This window comes from Anas acuta, chromosome 6, assembly GCF_963932015.1.
Source record: "Anas acuta chromosome 6, bAnaAcu1.1, whole genome shotgun sequence".
NCBI classification, from domain to species: Eukaryota; Metazoa; Chordata; class Aves; order Anseriformes; family Anatidae; genus Anas; species Anas acuta.
In genome coordinates, this window is record NC_088984.1 from 30,175,248 (window position 1) to 30,195,549 (window position 20,302).

Genomic DNA, 20,302 nt, shown 5'->3' on the forward strand with positions numbered 1-20,302 from the left:
CCACCCAGTACCACCCCTGCCTCAAGCAAATCAGGCCTTATCCAGCCTGGCCTTGGGCACTGCCAGGGATGGGGCACCCACAGCTCCTTGGGGCAGTCTGGGACAGGGCCTGACCGCCCTCATTGTGAAAAATTTGTTCTTTTGTTCCTAATCTGCACCTACCCTCTTTTAGTTTAAAACTATTACTCCTTATCCTGTCACTACATGCCCTTGCAAAAAGTCCCTCTACAAAAAGGTTAAGTCTTTCTGAGCAAGTGATTTAGAAGGAAGCAGGTTGAGGAGGAAAGTGGAGGAGGAGGACAGAGTGATCTGAAGAAGAACCACGCTCGTTATGGCTTTGTAACGTGTGCCTGTTCAAATCTGAACGAGCTTTTAATGCTGCTAATGAATAATTTATATGCAAGTATGGCAAGAGGTGTGCAATGCAAATCATGCCCAATGGAAAGATGAATATGTGTCTGCAGATGCTTGGAGTCCTGAGCGTTCCTGCAAGATGCTGAGCCCTACATGGCACTGAAATAGTTTTCCCTGAGCTTGTGCTGGTGGTGAACTGCTTGGAGAGCAAGTCCTTGGGGTCCAACAGCATGCTCTTCTGTCTGTAAAACCCTTGAAACAGCCCTGATCTTGTTAAACTTGCTCGTAAAGTACATGAAACCCTCTTTAGAAGCTAACAGGAGTCTGCTTTGGGTAAAGACTTAGCTGTGCTAAATAATATCAGGGCCTGACCCCATTTCAGTAACAAACTGTCAGTCAAAGGAGAGATAATTCAGGTAAGGTCACCAGCAACTTGTAGTGATTTAAGACATCTGAATGTCTATCTGGAAGGGAGCAGCAGAGTTTGGAAAACTGGTGCAGTTGTGTTTATGTGCAGCGTTGGCTCATTTGGTGACAAAAGTGATGTTGAAAACTGGGAATCTTGACTTGCACCTGAGATATTTTAAGAATCTTATTTTTGTTCCTCGATCATTTCAAACTTTTGAAAGTTCAATGAACAAAATAGGAAATGAAGAAAGAGCAGCAGGGTCCTTTGCATATGTTTTTAATCACTATGCAGAGCTGCCAATCACTATAAATTAAAGTGTAAATTCAAGGAGCCTTACAAAAATGGGAAGGCAACATATTTCAGAGTTTGTGATGATTTAGAAAGCAGAACTAGTAATACTATCAATGCCTCTCTGGAGGCCTGACACCAGGGTTCAACTGGTCTTACTGTTGCAGATACCCACTACCAAGATTTATCTGTGTTTCACCAAGTATGAGAAATATATGAATCCAGGGGATTCTGGCTGATCCCCCCCAAAAGCCATCAAGCCGCCTCCATTAATGTCAGCACTCTCATAAATTCTTAGCACGCACTGAAGTAGGCAACTTCTGCCACTGCACAGAAGCTTCCAGAGGTGTCCCCTGCCTCCTGTAAATCCACGGACACCCAATAAAGTGGATTAACTGCAGATGGACTTAATAACAGTTGCCCCTCCTCTGGAATTAGAGGGGTTCACGCTTTTAAAAGAGGACAATGGTGTTCCCACAAGCAAGAATGACTGAGTTATTTTTTTTTAATGGCTATCAGATCTTAAGAGTTGATTCCAATCAATGGGAAAACAGGTTGCAGAACTGTGGGCTGCAGTCCTGGCCTCTTCAACATCCTGCTTCTCATGATAATCTTGCTATTTAATCCTCAGCACACACTCTCTGCTCTCCCCCGCCATACACAAACAGTTCTCTTGTTTATGATAACTTATTTTCCCTCTGCTCAAAGAAACCTGGTGGGTTATTTGTTCTGGTACTCCTCTGGTAAGCCAGTGATGCATTTGCATTCCCTTCCCTCTCTCCCTCCAGCCCTAAAGATGTCTGCCAAAATTAGTCAATAGATAACTACTCAGTGGAAGCTTTAGGAATGTGTTAGGAAAGGCTTGAACATTACCCATTAATGTTTACAGCTCCTAATTATGTTAATTAATCACCCTTAGAGGTTGTCTCACCCTGCAGCCCAGAGGCAGGATTTCAGTTCCCACAGATGTGCTCTGAACTAACCAGCTCGGGCTCAGATGGCGGCGTGGCTGCTTGCAGCAAGGGGCTCAGCATAGCTGACAAAATCTCTCTGTAGGGTCCTGTGCAGGTTTTGCTGCCGGGGCTAAACACTGTCATGGCTGCGGTGTTCCTGTTGGATTTTGAAGCTAGCTTTGAGTGTCTATGCAAGGTACAGTCGAGCACCTGGGTGCAGGCTGAGCCGTGTCCCCCATGTCCAGAAAGGTTGATGTTAGATGTAAGCTGTTCCTGACGAATGGCCTTTTGGCTTTGCAGGGAGGTGTACAGAGAGCACCTTGTACTAGCACTAATTGTTACGATGCAGAGGTTACTGCCTTTACAAAATCTAAAGTTGTTATTTCTGTCAGAAAACAGAGGTGAAGCTATGGACTGAAAAACAGAAGTCATCTCTTCTGTCCCTTGCTTGGAGGTTTTGTAAAAGACAAATCTCATTCCAACATGAAATGCAGCAACAATTCTGGATCAGGTGATTTAGAGACAACAGGAATGTCTCCTTAGATATATATATATTTTTTTTTTGAGTACTATTATTCAGCTTTACCTGAACCTTCTCTCTTGTTCTCAGCAAGCCTGATGAAAGAACAAGGTAGAATTCTTAGTATTTAGCCAAAGTTTAGCAAATGTGCCCATTTGCTGTAGTATTGCTGTCCCAGTAGTTCTGCAGGAAGACAAAGTACTGGGAGAGAAGAGGACCCCCAAGCCTCTGCCATCACCTTCCAGAGCTTCACCTCCACAACTTAGAGCTTGTCTTCACCCTCCTGAAAAAAGGCTCAGAGGAGAAACACTCTGTCTGCAGAGTGATTCAAAAGAAACTTCAACTTCTTTTGTGACATTCCCTGAAGAACTGACTTTGTGCAGGCTTTCGGTGTGTTGAATACACGAGGCTAGGAAAGGGTATGATCAACTTTAGTGAGCAGATAAGGACAGGAGAAAACTGTGCTGCAGATACAGACTTCTTTCTAATTTCATTCATCTCCTCCTCATCTGATGCGATTAGGAGACAATTCCCTTATTTATCCCCGACTGCAGAACATCCTCCTGTTGTACATTGAGCTCACAGCTACTTCTGGCTGGTAATTTTTGCACCCAAATGGAATGTCGCATACAAGTGTCTCATGAGTGTGTGATGATCCTTTAATGATGACAGGGAAAACAAGTAATGACAATATGGATTAGGTGAAAGAGAGCATTTCATCACCCATCTATAAACAGCTCCTGTGGGCAGTAACTCCTGTCTGTGCTGAATATAAAGTACCAGATGCAAGAGAGGCATTCCTCTGTAGGTTTCTACGGGAGAAGTGCCCTTGCAGGGGTAGCAGAGAAGAAGGAAAGGCATTTGTAAGAGTAATGGGGCATTGTAAAGTGTGGACTGTGATTAAGGGTCTGATACTCTGTCTATTTGGTCATGTTCCAAGGAGTTCCAGACTGGAGCTTGCTCTTTAAAAGAACTGTCTGTTATTGCGGCTCGCTGCACAGAAACTAGTTATTAAGCAATTTTCCTATCAGCTGTTCTTCAAACTGGTGCCATATTGTGCAGAGACTGTACTCTGTACTCCTTGGTTCCTTGGAAAGAGCTTCTGGCAGGCTGAGAGCACGTCCAGTAATCCCAGTGGGGCTGGAGACCGAGACGGGTCCGGATGGACTTGGAGCGACTCAGCTCCTCCAACCCAGGGCCGAGGGAGCAGAGGGCAGGGGTTGTGCAGGCTGGCACGGCCGAGGTGCTATCTGTCTGTGTCCTGTTGGCAAGATTTCGGCTGCTGATGGATTGCCTGGCAACTTGCACATGCATTAATATTGACTTCGTAAGGAGCAGAGTGTAGGGAGTGTGAAAGGAGATACAGGCAGCGCCTGACACAAATGAATACTTGCCCTATTCTGGAGTTTCAGTGCAAAACCTCTCTCTCCATTCGTTTTCCTCCTGCCTCCGCATCACCCACCCCCTGCTACCTAGGGAGTCCCGTGAACAGGCATATTGGCAGTGAACTCAGCTCAACAAAACAGTCCTGTGAAAAAGAGAAATATAACACGATCGCTTCCTATTTCTTTTCTCCCTTCCCCTGCATCAAAGCCTGGGCTGGCTGTCAAGAATGCTCCAAATGAATAAATAAAGCACAGGAACCCCCCGCTTCAGAAGAAGTCTCACTCGCTCACCATGAGGCTTGGCCAATTCTTTTTCTGACAGCACTCAAGTCAGCAGGCAGAGCGAGAAGATCATTCAAAGCTAATCAGTAAAGTGTAAACCTATTATGAAAGCACATTTACCCCTTGCCTCCTCCTTCCTCGAGAAAACCAATCCCCAAATCTGTGGGAATAACACATAACGTACATAAAAGTTGCTATTACTTAGATCCCCTGTTATTAGGTCAGCAATGCCACTGATGAAATGCTCCCCAGAGCGCTGAGCAGAGGCATATAAATCCTCCAAGAAATTCACGGCATAATTTGTTACAGCTAGAGGGCATAAGACACATTACAGCAAAGCCTGTGTATTAGGCTCTCCCCTGTGATTCTTCAGGCTATCTCTGGTAATAAAAACCTCATCTTGATTTCTGATCCTTTGTATTGATTTCTGTCAGAGCAGACTTTTCTTAGACAAAAATACTACAACATTTTTCCATATAATAAGGGGATCCTTCTTTACCCTTCTTCCTGCTTTTTTTTTTTTTTTTTTTTTTTTAATTTAGGGATGAATCCGAGAAAGATTTGTTATCTGGGGACTGTTGGTATATACCGTGGAGAAGACAATGATGACAGTTTTTGCATATGCAGTGCAAAACCCTGAATGTGAAATTAAGAGAAAAATGTTTCTGGTCTGGAATAGCACAGGAAATTGAAACTAAAGCCCCAGCTATGTAATTGCTACATTTTAATATAAAACTCTGTTATTAATATAATGGATGGAATGTGTGGGAGTCATTTGATTAAAATCCAGGCTCAGAGGTACATAATCACAGCAAGTATTAATTTTGGAGCATTTGTACTCCTGTTCCATGAATAACATAGCTACCTTGAAAAACAGGGAGGCCTACAGGTAGATTGCATGATGTTTTTGTTTTTTTCAAATGATCTCAAGCATTCAAAAAATCTTTCTTTTTTTAGTATTGACTACAGGAACAAGGCAAAACAGAAGTCTAGAAAGCTGTATGTGAATAATCTGCCAGCCACATAAGAAGAGCTCCATAAAAGTTAATACAGATAAAGAGAACGATGGACAGCAGGGCTATTAATTGTAGTGTTACATTAAAAAAATATTTTGTGGTATAAAGCAACTGAAACTTTTTTGTTCAATCTATTCCTTTGGATTTTTATTTTTTATTTTTCAGAACCTATCTTCAGAAGAAGTTGTCTTGGTTTTTGAAATGATTGAAGCTACTCCTATTCCCTTGTGCAAAGAAAGTGGTAAATATTTATAACAGTTCTCTGTATAAGTAGAGAAATTTAATACGTGCTCATTGCTTTTGTAATCTGATAGTAGCTGTGCTGAAAGACAACACCTGCTAATTGTATTTCCTATCACATCCCATTCCAATTGAAGGATGCAGTATGGAAGTTTGGGTTTATTTTTTTAGTACATGCAGCAAAATTCATTCAAAAGAATCTTTGTTCCCTTTTAGCTATCTGTTTATTTAATAGACTACAGAAAATGGTAAACTCTGTCAAAAAGCCTCGTTAAAGAATAATTTATAAGCTACATTTAGATGTTGATCTTGTAGACTGGCTTAATGGAGAGCCAAAGTACATCCTGGCAGGTAATAATGTAAACCTTGACACTTCAGATCTGGCCCGCTGCTCAGCAGGCCAGGCAGGAGCAAGACACAACTTGGCTCTGCCCGACACACATGCTTCCACTGTGTAGCAACATTTAGCAAAATTTTTCTTTCACCTATTTTGGAAGCAAGTGAATGTGTCTGCTGGGAAAATTCTTTTGGTCACCTCAATGGAGGTCTCCCGCGAAGAGCATCGTGGCAGGCAGCTTGGTGCCTCCTCTCTGTCCCACAAACCATGGCATCACTCAGCCAGATCCACACGAGCTGAAATATTGGGTGATGTCCAGCCTCCGCGGAAGCTGATGGCAGCTCTCCCGCTGGCTGCAAAATGGGGACAGGGTTTTATCTGCCACACTGCTAAGTCACTAGAACAGATTTTATTAATGAGATCTGCCTAGTCTTGGCTGAAATGTGCCTTAGTGATTTTTAGATAAGTTGAGGGACAGTTCATTTAAAATAAGACAGTAACAGGGAGAATGATTGAACACAGTGCTCTGATGGCAGCAAGTCTGTTGCTGTCCCTCTGCCACCCGATGGCCCCCCATGCAGGCACACCACAAAATTGCCATAAACACACATGCAGCATTTCTTTTAATTGTGCTCCATTGAAATGATCTGTTTTAGCCTAAAACCGATATTTATTTCATTTTAAAAATCAGATTGTTTTAGATGGGTGGATAAAGAAGCAGTTCTGTCATAACACAGTTCTGATTATACCACAAGATCAGAGAGGAGCTGTTTTCTCAGCCTTTCTCAGTTGCAGAAGAACAACTTGTCTGACTAAAGCCTTGTGGATAAGCGGTGTTGTCACTGATTAACTCTGTGTGTGGGTGTATCTTAATCCCATTTAATACAATCACTTGCTCTGGAAAAGCATACCCATAAAGCTATCTGAGAACAGTTAATGTGGTGCTTATACTCACACATTGACTTTAATCTTTGTTAATTTTCAAGTCTAGATGAGATTCAAGACTACTGAACCTGACTAGATCAGACCAGACAACTTACTGGGTAGTTAAAGACTCCTTACAACTTCTTTAATCACATATTTATATGCTGGGATACTGACTCTGTCTGCCTACAGTCTTGAAGTCTCATCTGAAGTTGGGCCCCCGGGCACATCTGGCATATAAATTTAACAACAGGGTCCCATTTTGCTTGTAAGGCTTACTAAATAAGAAGGCTCAGCATTTAAACTCCACTTTCCTTCTTCAGAGTATTTCACAGATACATGAGGCTCAGGTCGCTTATAAAATAGGTAGCAAGGGTTTTGATGAATAGCTCCTTCAGCCACTCCTCTCTGCCTCCAGTGATCAAACATTGGTATCAGCTTCCTCCGAATGATTATTTAGATTGGTTAGGCTCTTTGGTATCTGCTGTTACTGCCTTGATAGGAAGGATTTTACTTTTAATAGTATCTTGTAACTGTTTTTAAAGAGGTTTACAGCTGGGTTTATTCTCTGGGAGATTGCCTGTTCTCTGTTAATCTCCTAAAGAAACAATTATACACAGTATTTCAGCTAGCTTTCCCCAACCTCTAGCATCAAGATAATTGGACACGATTGACCTATGCTAGAGAATTACTATTAGATGAGTAATATTAAGTAAAGGAAATAAGATCTTTCTGTACCTCAGAACATGGGAGTTGTGGGAAGAGGCAGGAAATGGCAGCTCAAGCACTGTGCAGTCTGGGCCCTAAGAGCAGGGTTGATTTAGGGGATGGGGAAGTGCTTTGTGAAAACTGAGGTTCGTAAAACCCTGAGTTATTTTTAAAGGAGGGCTAGATGGGGTAAGTATATACTAGAGTCTAAAAGGTAGGTAAGATGCAGAAGTACAAAAAAAGAAACATAGATTGTGATAAACCTGTGTGCTATTTTAATGACTTTTTTTTTTTTTTTTTTAACAAACACAATTGCTGTTGTATAGTCACCAAAGGCAAGGGATAAATAAGAATAAGAATATTTAATGAGAAAGATTTCATCAGAAAGCATTTGTGTTTCCACCTGGAAACTACATGCCAGTAGACTGAAAGGGCCAGTACACTGAAAAAAACACCGAATGATGAATGGATGTGACACCAGCCCACAAGATGAATACAAGCCCTGTAACATCACCAAGCAGCTCAAGACACAAAACCATTGGAAGTGATCATATGCAGAGCAGTTGAAACTTTGCTGATAAATCCTGGAATTTCTGGGCCCTGCTTCCCAATTTACTTTTACATACTAAACAACTGGCTAGGGTAAATCCTGGAAAAAAATATCTGTGTCACAGAAACAGTGTGCATTCCTTAGTATGAAGCTTTACAGTATTGCTGTATCAAAGTTGCCAGTCTCAAACTTCAGCTAAAGTAAACTTCCTGAGAGAACTATAGGTGTCAGCACTCGGTTTAAAAACGTGTAAGTATGTGCTTAACTCTACTGAGACGTGAAGTTTCACTGAGATCAGCAGCACTACTAAATAAAGTTACATTTGGGGGAGTGTCTTCAAGGTCAGGCCTCAAGTACAAGCATACTTCAGGCTCATATAGGCTGATAGATAACACTGGCAGCAGGCACCTGGACTGCAGTACCAGTGATGTGATTTGCTATAGGAAATAATTACACTTCTGTCTCACGGAAGTCTGTGTTACTCTCTTAAACCTTATGTATTCAGACAGGGAAAAAAGTCAATGTTCCTAAACTGTAGGTATGCTTTTTATAATTACAAAGCTAGAGCCCGAGGTGGATTTGCAATTTGTAAGAACTACAAAATTAGGCTCCCTGGGGCAAATGGTTTTCTTTAGGGGCAAGTGTTTCTCTCTGCTCACCGACACTCGATGAAACATTGGCCGATCTGATCCTCGAGAGTTTCCTTGATGTCAAGCCCCTCTGTTTCTCTCAGCTTGTCCTTGATAAACACCTCCTCGTTTCTCTCATGGACCTCACCTTGCTGGGCATTTATTTGCTTGGCATGCAGCTGTGAAGAGCTCATTGCCTTTAAGTGAGGAGGTAGGCTCTGAAAACGACAAGGGGAGAAAACAAAAGATATACGAATGAAAAGAAACTTAATACACCCTGGAATGCCAGGTTGACAGTGAATCTCAGCTTAAGCCTTAATTTATTTGCGGGAAGCCAGGAAAAAAAAAAAAGCTATGCTCATAAAAAGTGCCTGGATGCACACAATGGCCTATTGTTAGTTTTTCAGCATTAATTAACAACATTGTAATGTACAAAAACAACCCTTTCAGCGTGGGATCCTGGGAGCTCAATGAGACAGGTGAGAAAGCTGCTGTTCTGCAAATGCCAACTTTATCCATGTCAGAAGGGTGCCAGAGATTTTTAATTGAAATTTCAAATGTTTGGACTTCCTATTGGTACTTTTTAATTAGCCAGTATTGTTTTTAATTTGTTCACTTAAAATTTTTATATGCACCGCTTGGTCAGTGGTTTCCTGGTATTTTGTTGCAGCTGGTCATACTCCTTTAGGAAATCGACTTCCCTTGAGGAACAAACAAACAAAAAAGAATAAACAAACCCCCAAACACTGCAATAAAAATCATAGCTCCCCAAGTTTCCCATGATTTGATAACCTTGGCAAGAAGGACTTTTAAACCAGTTTCAAGTCTTACAATAATAATTTCTGCTCCGTGATTGATTTTACATGTGCACTTTAAGAGAGATAAAAATGAAAGTCATTCTGGTATGCAAATACAGAAGCATGAAAAATACCATCTGTCTGGGTGGTCTGAAACTTTATATTTTTTAGTTTGCAATGGTTGATAAAGTTAAGATGTTCCCAGTGTATTATGAGCTATTCCTAGTTTGGAAGGTAGAGAAAAGGGTATATTAAAAAGAAATATATATATGCTTTGATTTTTTTTTTTTTTTTAATTCTAGAACAAAATATTTTCCATATACTTGGGAAGTATTTATATTTTATGTCGTATTTAAGAATGGAAAAGGAGATAAAAAATCTACTAAGCTGGTTTTGTAATGCAGGGTGTTTTACTCCTCAAAGTCAGTGACTCACATATAGGTGGCAGCATATGTGAACAAAAGCTCAGGACTGTTGGTTTGCACAACCCCCCCCCCGCATTTCTGCTCTGGCCTTCCACCTTCAGAACGTATAGAGATTGTCCTTAAATCAGCACATCTCACACTAATTTAGTCATAAATTCTTCTTGCTCTGGTGATGTATTTTCTCTCATGCTCCAAGTCCTAATTCCAGAGGACTCCCGCAAAGACAAAAAAGCTTCTATCAAAGGTTTGGCCAGCTTACGTTTAAGATCTGTTATTCAGTGTTTTTCCATGCCTCAGCCAGGTTCCAAAAATCACTAACAAGTGCCAAGCAAATTTGGTTTCAGAAAATACACGGTGCGTTTGCACACTATCCAATGTAAGCATTAGAGGCCCTGTTCAGGAAAGCAATTTACTGCCCTCCCTGCATCTGCAATGTGTGACTTGCACTATGCAAAAGGAATTGGTCAAGGCCACCGGTGAGAAAATATTCAGAAGGAAAAAAGACAAGCAGCGTGCGTTTGAACAGCAGCTGCACATGCTCTGAACCTGAATATATGACCCAAAGATGCTGCCTTTCACCCTGAGATCTTATCTTCACCCGTTTCTCACTTTCCACAGCAGTCAAGTGTTTCCAACTCTTCCCCTTCCACAGCAAGTATTTTAAAGTACAGCATAGGTAACGTTGGTTCTATTTATTTGTGTTTTACCTGTAATGTTAAATGCACCTCAGAATAGCCATACCTAGCAGATGTGATGCCAATTCCTCAGCATTCATTTGGAAACCAGTGGTGGGCCCATGAGGCTTGCTTCGCAGATTGCAATCTAGAAACAAGATCCACTTCCCTCAGGCAGTTTCCCACTCAGCTATTTGTTTCACCAGTGTAATGCTCAAGGGACTGCTGTCCTTAGAAGTTCCCATCAGAGTACTAGTGCCTAGAGGTACTGGTACCATTGCTGCTACTGAAGGGATGAGCAAGCTAGAGCCAACACAACTCTTCCATGTCTCTGTAGCACAGCCTGCAAATAGGCAGTGTGTTATGCACAGACAGCCTGCTAGTTTTTCTAACCAGATGCTCACCAGGGGAACTGAAGGTAAGAGATGTTTTATATAGAAATATGTTTTCCAGCATTTCCTGGGAAGATATGCAAGAAGAATAGGGATAAGGGAAAGAAACCTGGGAAATAAGGGATTGATTATTTGGATGAGCAAAGGAAGTTGTGGTGAATATCAGAGGTGTCGTGCTGGGTGGACAGAAGATTCTCCTGTCCCATCTCCTTTGGGACAGAGGCAGAAAAAATGGCATCAATGTTCAGGCCAAGGCAACTGGGTACAACAGGCACGAGGATATCCCTAGCTTTAGTATGGCTAACTTGCAGTCGATGGAGAAAGACAGTTTCCTCTACCGGATTTATCTGAACGCTTAAGGATGAAATGTCATGAGCTGGCTCGTTAGATGAACAGCTTATTGGCACTGGAAATGGCCAGTTTCCACCTCCACTCTGTCTGCTGGATGGGTGGTCCCTGTCTTCTCCTGCACAGGCTCTGGCACTCACCTGACCCTGCAGTGAACCAGTCCAGCTTTCTAAGAAGTAGAAAATAATCTCCTTTATCTTTTCTCCCTCTCTCATCCCCTCAGGTTAATTCTCTCCCAGGATAATGAGGTGAATCAGTCAACCAAGGAGGCAGCTGAGGGCCAGAGCCATTGCAAGGGGAGCGGTGGGTGAGCGTGGAACAACAAGGAGGCAGGAAGGCCCATGCAGCAGCACAGAGAGGGGAGCTTCTCTTCACCATCGCTGACCCTCATCTTCACTCAGCTTCTCTTCTGAACTGCTCTCCAGTGGGTGCCTGGGGAGCCTGTGATGATCAGCTTCTTGTCACTGCAAATTTACTACCAGCATTTCTCATCAGTACCTAGGGCAGGTGAGGTAAGAACAGTTTGAACTCTCAAGAACATGCCAACATAAGCAAGACCATAAGGAGGAGATCCTTATCTCTCAGTGAACAGACCATACCTATGCTTGAATCCCGAGTCACAAAGCTCTAAGCTAGCTGTCTCAGATGCTGATAGCAACAGAGCTACAGAATGTGCTCTGGTCTGCAAAACCCACCCAAGGCTTTGAGTAAATATTTGTGCAGCTACCTGTCTGGTCTCCATATGGTTACCAGTGTGTTTGCTGATATTTGTGTATGAGCTGCAGTCAAAGCCCTAAGGCTGAAGTACAGATATATCCTTCTACAACAGCTTATAAAAAGAAGCTCTGTTGTATTTGCCCTTCGTGTTTTCCTCATTCTCTTTGCCTTGTACTGTTTTACTTTCATAAAACAAAACAAACAGGAACCACAGGAAAACTCCTACCCATGAGTCTAGTTACCCACCTTCAATAACTCACTAAAAAAAGGGGAAAAAGGGATGAAAGAGAAGAGGAAGGCTGGTTAAGACCACACTCTTATTGGACTGTCTTTTCCTCCAGATCTATTCCTTCCTTGTTATTAGTTTTTTCTAAATTAGGGTACAGCCACTGCTCATGTGGAAAAGAGTTTATTTACAAGGAGGAAAAGGCTGTTGCTGACATGAAACGTGCTGTTGCTTGATTGCTTCCATTGCTGGGAAAGCAGAGCTGGCTCGGAGCTAGACAGCCAGATAAGCCAGATTCACAGGAAGGAGGCGAGGGGCTGGAAAGGAGCCAACGAGATAGTATGACATGGCAGGTACAAAAAGACACTTGATCTGAGTGGGAGTCAGCTCCGGCAGGCAAGCTGTTGTGAGGAGTGACGGTGAGTACGTTAATAACAAATGACAGCCTTTGAAGTTGGCCTAGCGGTGGACAGACAGTTGCCAAACAGGGGCTCCTCCTGTAGTGCAAGGCTTTGGAAGGAGTACGCTGCGATTCAGATGGGTGAGGGGGAGCACGAAGTGAAGAGCAAAGCTGGTCGTGATAAATGAGTCCTGGAGGATTCGTGGCAGCCTAATGGGGAACATACGCAACGCACCCTGTTTATGAGTGAAGACCAGGAGGCCTACACATGTCAGGAACCAAAAGCTGGCTTCTGTTCTGGGGGAGGAGGAGGAAAGCATCGAGCAGCTGTGAGGAAATCAAGCCACAGCTATTGGAGTTTAAGGGAAGCTTTACTGGTGAGCATACAACTGGCCTGGCTTTTCATTCAGTTACTTTGACATCAATGCAGTCATGTCAACAACAAATGAATCGAACTTGGTGTCTCTCAGGATCTTTCCAAGCAAATTCCAGCTTGCCGGGCATGAAAACCAGCTGAAGAACAGCACAGAAAAATGGCAACAAGGAAGAGCATGAATTTTGTTTAGTAACAGGAGGAATAAGGTTCTGACACATGAGGAAACACCAAAAGAACTTAGGTGTACATGGACTAACATGTAAAACAGAGACTTAAAAACTTAAAAGCTGCTTCCTTGGCCTGTAAGAACTGATCCAAGTGCACTTAAGGGTGTAAAAGATCAAGATAAAGAATCAGTGTTAGAGTATAGGTGGGGAACAAGAAGATGAAATAGATAAAATTTGAGTGTGGAAGTGAATTTAACAACATCACCTAAAACAGACACTTCAGCAGCACGAGCTGCTGGAGAGATATACCAAGATGTCCAGATGATATTAGTTTAAAAATGATGTAATTGTACCATTGTTTTATCTGTCAGTTCTCTACCATCTGTTGTACATTTGCAATGCATTTTCAGAGCAAATCTTTTCTTCTTTTGTCAAATAAAAGACTCAAACTGAGGAAAGAAAACTGAGTCCTCAGGGAGCCTGTACAATGGATGGTATGAAATGTTTTAGACTTTTACAACACCTTAAAAAAAAAGATTTGGATAGCACGTGCAGTCTGAATTAGAGAACACTGGTTCCATTTTCTTGCTTTGCAATTGAAGAAATAAACTATGTTAAGCTCGCTTTCTTTTGACCCAGTGTTCTCGTCCTAATCACAAAAGTGTATGTCACCCTAAACCTCACTGGTTTTGGAGTTCAAGCGATCCTTAATCCTGCCTCAGTTGTGAGGAGGCAACTGCAAAATGTTGGAACTTAAATTCATCCTTCAAGCACTCTTGGGTCTTCAGAGGGAGATGGCTCCAGTGGTGTTTGTGTTCTCTCATCAAGGAGCAGACTTCAGAAAAAAATCTGTCTGAAAAACAATTGCCCATCTAATAATGCAAGAGAAAATAGGTATAGAAAGGGCAGAAACAGTTCCAAGACAGATGGACAGTGCAAGAGGATGGTTTCAAACGGCCTCAGCAGGAATGTGGTTTCAAACAGCATCAGCTAGTCTTTGACCTGTCCTTTGCAGTATTGCAGATTGGATTTCCATGTGCCCCCCATACTTGTTCTGGAGCTCTAAGGGTTATACTGAGACGATATGATGACTGCAGCTTTACAGCTATCTATACTTAATGTGCACGTTAAGGAAGACAAAAGCCAATTTATTTCTAACATCACTTCTCTCAGCGCCTCTAATGTTTCTGCTTCTGAATCAAAGGGAGGCATTCTACAGTAGGACATAAATAAATAGCTTTTCCTTGGGGGAAGAAGCATTTTCCCATCTTAAAGAAATTTCTTTGGCCATGTGAAATTCAAATTTGTTAACTTGCCCTACAAACAGCAACTCATTTAGAAACAAATTACAAATATTAGATGGAGACAGTGAACTTGATAATGCAATGCTGCCACATCAGTTGTAGAATAATGCATCTTAATGAAGGCTTCCCATGTGAATAAACCATTATATTTACAAGCTTTTCACAGTTAATGACCCAGAACTGGATAACGAAACTCACATTTTTAGTGTGGTCCTCTGTCAGCAAAAGTATACATATTAATAATTGATGTTGCTGTAAAAATAGGGCATAATAGGAAGATTCCTGAGTTTGTGGGAAAATAGGACTACATGGTCCATTAACTTAAAATGCTTATCTAATGTTTGATGGGCTTTGTCTTTAAAATCCTTGTTTAAATTAATAAGGCAAAATGGACATTTGTCTAAAAGAGAATTTTGTTCCAACTCATCAGTCACAAGCATGCTGATGAGAGAGCTGTTTGATCTTCTGCTCTTTTCTGCTCCCCCTATCCTCCCCAAAGAGAGTTGAGGTTTTACCAAAGTGGGAGACCCACCAGTAGAAGGAAGGAGAAGTTCCCTACGCATTCCAGGTAAGCCAATGTGATGAAAGCCTCTGTACGTGTTCTTTTTCACACATAGGAATTCAGTGGCATAGATCATTCTTTCCTAGCTTGAAATGTCTGTCTTTCTGCTTAGTCAGCTCAACAGCTTTTTTCAACACAGACTGCTTTATTGTTCATTATAAAACACTTAGAGGTGTGCAGGCTGGCTGAGCATGCTTAAGGCTAGACTTCTACATATAGGAGGCCCCATACTGTGGAACTAACTGCTCTTCAATTGTTCCATTATGACTACACTTAAAGGAAAGATAGTCTTCATTTTAGAGAAATAAATAAATTCATTCTATTTCGTGTTTTAAGGCTACCATACATATTATGCCTGAAAGGTAGATTTACTGGAGCTTTTATTACTGGGTACTTAATTTAGGATAGTTTCCTTTCTTAGGTCTGAAACAGCACAGCTGAAAGATACACAGTGTGGTTTTAAGAGACTTTTCCAGTGTATGTTCTGCTACAGACCGTATCGTCCAAAATTGTAATCTTCCAATAGATGTAGTAATTGAGTAGCATTTTGTTGCTCAGTTTCAGAAGTAGCAGAGTTTGCTTCTCTGGAGGACTATATTTCCTAAGCAAAGTAAGTATTCTTAAGGGTCATTTGTTTTCACCAGAACTGAAAGCGAGATTTCTACATTTCGACTACACAGACAAGTAGCTCCTTACTAGCAGAATAAAGGAACTTACTCCCTAAACAACCAGGGTCCTGTTTTTTACTAACTTATTATACTGACATTTAAACTGTGGTCTGAATTCTCTTTAAAAGTTTAATATATGAGTTAGATATGCTCTTGCTTTCTTGTTCCCTCAATGTATTTTGTCTGGATGCAGGAAGAATGTATTTTGAAAAAGTCTCATCTGATGAATATTGTGTTCATATAGATTCCATGGTACACAAATGGTGATAGCCACATCAATTATATGGCTGAATTCCTAAATTAGGCACAAAAAAAAGGAACAACTAAAGAAAATATATTGCGTTCATTAAAGCTTCCCTACTATATGATTCACTTCAATGGCTTTGCCAATTAAAGTAATTGTCATATGCATTCAAACAAAGCATTTGTAGTAAAAGGTCTTGTTAGAAAAATATTGAAAAAGGCTGTTTCATAGATTTGTATAATATATAAATAAATATTGACATGCAACACTTTTTCATAAGATAAAAGAAAATTCGGAGCGGGAGAAACATTTATATTCATGACCATATAAGTTTATGTAATTATGGTTATGTTTATTTAGATATTATACCTGGGCATGCTGTCAAACATACTAAAAATGGCAAGTATGCTTTGGACTCTGGAAGGCAGTGATTTCATTGCTAGTGTGACTCTAGTCAATGAGAGCCAAAATATTTAGTGAGATTCTTGCTTGCCAGCATCTTGCTACTTCAAAAATAAGCAGGTTTGAAAATTATGTTGAAAGCCTGATAAATAATACAGATTATTTATCACTGTTTAGATGTGTATGCATGCCTGGTGAAATAAAACTTCTTCCTGATGTTTAAGCATCATTTAGGTTAAAAAACAAACAAACAAACAAAAAATTTTAATCTTAAACTGGATTGAAACAGTCTGGATGTGTAACACTACTGTGTTTGTCTGTTTCCAACTACTGAAGAAATATTTTAAATTTTATGTATTTATGGAGTTTGCAGTTTGTTAAATCCCATATAATATTTATTTAGCCATAACCTTGAATGTTTATACAGAAGGCTATTCTGGGAAATGCTAATTTTTTTCTGACTAGATGAAATGAATTATATTTATCAGGAATTTAAAGAATAAGAAATGTTTGGCAGACTCTTTTCTCAGATATAAATAAAAGCATTACCCAAGACAACATGCCTAAATTAGGGTATGTTTAAAAGAGGTAAGAAGGAGAATACAGTTATTTATTTAAGACCACATAGATCCTTTCATGTGAAAAGGATTCAGAAAGAGGAAGACTAGTGGAAATACTATATGAGAAAATTGTAGATAAGCACATATTGTACCACTAACTGTTTGGCAAGGGCTGAAATTATGGAACAGAACAGTGTGAGAGCTGTGTAACCGTGTAAGTCAATAGATTTATCTGTGAGACAAGAAGGCATTTATGCGTGTGCATGTCCAAAGCATCCAGGGTTCGGTCCTATAAATTGTCAAAGCATGCGAAGCACTTGGCTTCAATGGGATTGATTACTTGTGCTCGTTATGTGACAACATGAGCAAGGGAACATCCAGGCCTTTGGAATACTCCAGCTGCAAAGCTGCAGCAGTAGGCTGGGTCCCTAAATTGAGACAGATTTTGTCTTGTCTTTTTGTATTTGTTGTTCCTAGGCTCCTCCTCCCCTTCCATAAATCAGTCATTGCAAACTTATCATAACATTTTATGCTAAAACCACTTTTTCCTCTTTCCAGTAGCAAGTGTTTTGAGATTGTAAGTATAATGTCCTGCAGGGTCTACCCTGTGAGGAGAGCCAGTAAGTGAGAAAGCTGCGTGCAGATTCATTATTGGGCTGTTTTGCACCACTTTGAGACAAAGCAGTTGCCAAAAACCACTCTGCAAATCCATTTACACCAGGCTGACAGCTAGCTTGCACTGCTGTAGAATGGAACAATCACACATCCTGTAACTGTGGTGCTTAATGACAGAATTTATGAGCTAAAAACAGACAAGTGCAAGTATATGCCAGTGTAAAAAATGGAAAAATGGTCCATTATAATTGGCCTGTAACTGCAAAATAGCCTGAGCAAGGAAAATACAGGTTTGTTTGGACAGCACATGCATGTTTTCCAGACAATTTAATGTTTCCTTGCAACATCAGTGTGGTCAGTGTGGCTTAAACACAGACCTTGGCCTGGAACATTGGTTGTGGTGCTAATGCTGGGGCTGGCAGTAAACAGCATTGTGGCAGCGAGGTGAGGAAGATCAGGAAACAGGTCAGGATACAGTTATCAAGATATATGTGCTCTTAGCGAGGGTTGCTTCTCTTTACAAATTAAACTGGTATTGCAAATTGTGATTTATCGGAGATTTAGAAAAACATGTGCTGAGGGAATCATGCTGTTTCTGCAATTAAGCTTTAATAAATAATAATAATAATGAGGCTTTACTTTTGAGCCAAGAAAAATCTCCGGAACATAGACTTCTACTCTGTCATCAAGCAAAAGAAAGAGAATCGAATTCCAGAAAACATACATAAATTTTACAGAAGTAAGTAGACAGTAAAGAAAATAAAATTGGATTAAGCAAAAGACTGAACTATCTTTGTTGCACAAATTTCCATATTTTTAGACCAACGTGACTGAGTTTTTCCAACAACCATTATTCAGAACTTCTAACAGACTAGCTCTTTTTGTAAGGCACTCTTTATATGAAAGCAACATCTACATTTTTTTAAATAGCTGTAATTATAAGAGAAATTATATTTATTGCAGTAAAAGCCAGGTCTCCTTTGGGATGGACTTGGAGTAATGGATGGCTAGGTCTTCTAATTTATCTAAGTCGTGCAGCATTAGAAAAGCAAATTCAACATATTTACACATGAAGATCTGTGGTCATTTTTTAGGGGGCTGACATGATCATACATCAAAGAGACTTGACCTTTGGAGCTCACTGCCTATCTGTCAGCATGAACCAATGCCTGCTTGCCACTCACTTCCTGGGGAGACCACGGAAGGGAGCGTGGCATGAAAAGTACAAGCGAAACATGAAGGGGGAATATAAAAACATTGGAAAGATGAACAGATTTTTTTTATTATTATTTAGAGGTATCCATTTTTTTCCCACATCCTTTGATTATATACTTGATAAAGAGTAATGAGTCTGAGTGCAGAATTGAAAACATCAATTCTCTTGCTCCTAAATGGAGGTCAGGAAATGAATTCACTCCATGTGTTTGGTTTTAATTCCCTTCTTCCCTATGATCATATAGATCTTCCTCCCCATAAAATACAGTAGATGGCTATTTACACCCCAGTTATCAGTTACTCCTACAGCTGGCCACCATGGAAAGAGTGCTTGGCTGTGAACCCTTCAATAACTGATACCAGACTTAGACTTCCTCCCTAACGATCTAGTTTTAAGACAGTATTGTCATGGGACTTGATAGGAAATGATCTCTTGTTTTGCAAAAGGTATGTTTCATAATTTGTTTTCAGTACATTCCAAATATTCACCATTTTAGGTCTGCACAACTTAAAATCTTTGTCTTTTTCTTAAACAGAGGCAGAATCAGCGCACAAAACTCTGGTTACCTGTGCTGGCCGTGTTTACTGTTAATGACTAGCAGATATTAAAGGTAACAATTCACAACATTTTATCTGTGTTTAACTTGGTTAAAACTTAGATAAATGTACATGTTACTTCCTAAAGATAAGATTTGAAGGTCATTCTTAGCTGATGATACATGTTTGTCAGATGTCTGCTAAAGGTACAATTGGTTTTCTTAAAACCAAAACCTAGCTAAGTGTAATTCTATCGCTGGCTAAGAAAATCATCAGAACTGTCTGGGAGAAGCAGAAAGCATGTTTTAATTCAAAATTAAATTATTAGTTTTCAAATTATCATTTAAGAGCTACAGAACAGAGGTAATAAATACACTTACCAAATATAGAGCAGGGATGAATGTTTCTGTAAGGCAGGTGCTAAGCAGCAGCATTACAAGAACTTGGTGTGAGGGACACCCTACTGTAGTTGGAGTTGAAGAGAGCTGCAAGGCTTGACGCCTGCTAGTGTCTAATGGAGGCACCCAAAGAATTGGTGGGGGACAAAGAAAATACCAACTCTAAGGTGTCTATTCTCCTTCTCACTTACTTGCTAGGTGCTGGTGTTGGTGCACAAGATGTTGGTGGGTGGAGATGCACCTTCTCAGATTGTGGGAGATTCCTTCCTCTGTCTGTCTTATCAATAGGGGTGCTTTCATTTTCCTTTCACCCCATACAATCTAACTGACCACAGACAAGTGTTCACTTCCCCATACCTTTGCAGTATGATGTGAGGAATTTTTAGGTTCTTTATTTCTAAGCGGACTTACTGACACAGTGATATAGCAGTTCTAATATCCCTTTCCCCTTCTCTTGAGATATATATATATATATACATTGGCTTGCAAAAGGGTGTGAGGAGAAGACACTGCTGCTTTAATTCTTCAGGAATAAGGCAGGTCAACTGTCCTGGCATTCTGAATTAAAAACTGATTAATGAAATTCCCTTGCTCTGTCACGCCTGCATCAAATTCCCTAGAACCTAGGGCAAACTCTAAACTGTCCACATCTGCCATATATATTAGACTATGTATATATA

At 40.6% G+C, this 20,302-nt stretch overlaps 2 protein-coding genes across 5 annotated transcripts in view; one reads left to right on the forward strand and one right to left on the reverse strand.

Moving 5' to 3' along the window:
- IQCA1 (IQ motif containing with AAA domain 1) overlaps positions 1 to 20,302 on the reverse strand; it is a 104,273-nt gene that overhangs the window by 67,792 nt on the left and 16,179 nt on the right. Inside the window, exon 6 of the mRNA XM_068686275.1 lies at positions 8,626 to 8,813. Coding sequence (XP_068542376.1) covers positions 8,626 to 8,813 — 188 coding nt within the window. The remainder of the gene's footprint in view (positions 1 to 8,625; positions 8,814 to 20,302) is intronic.
- ACKR3 (atypical chemokine receptor 3) overlaps positions 1 to 20,302 on the forward strand; it is a 139,937-nt gene that overhangs the window by 54,287 nt on the left and 65,348 nt on the right. For all 4 annotated transcript variants that reach the window (XR_011097757.1, XR_011097758.1, XR_011097760.1 and 1 more), the window contains exons 2-4: positions 5,373 to 5,448; positions 11,455 to 14,989; positions 19,224 to 19,298. The gene's annotated coding sequence lies outside the window, so the exon portion shown is untranslated. The remainder of the gene's footprint in view (positions 1 to 5,372; positions 5,449 to 11,454; positions 14,990 to 19,223; positions 19,299 to 20,302) is intronic.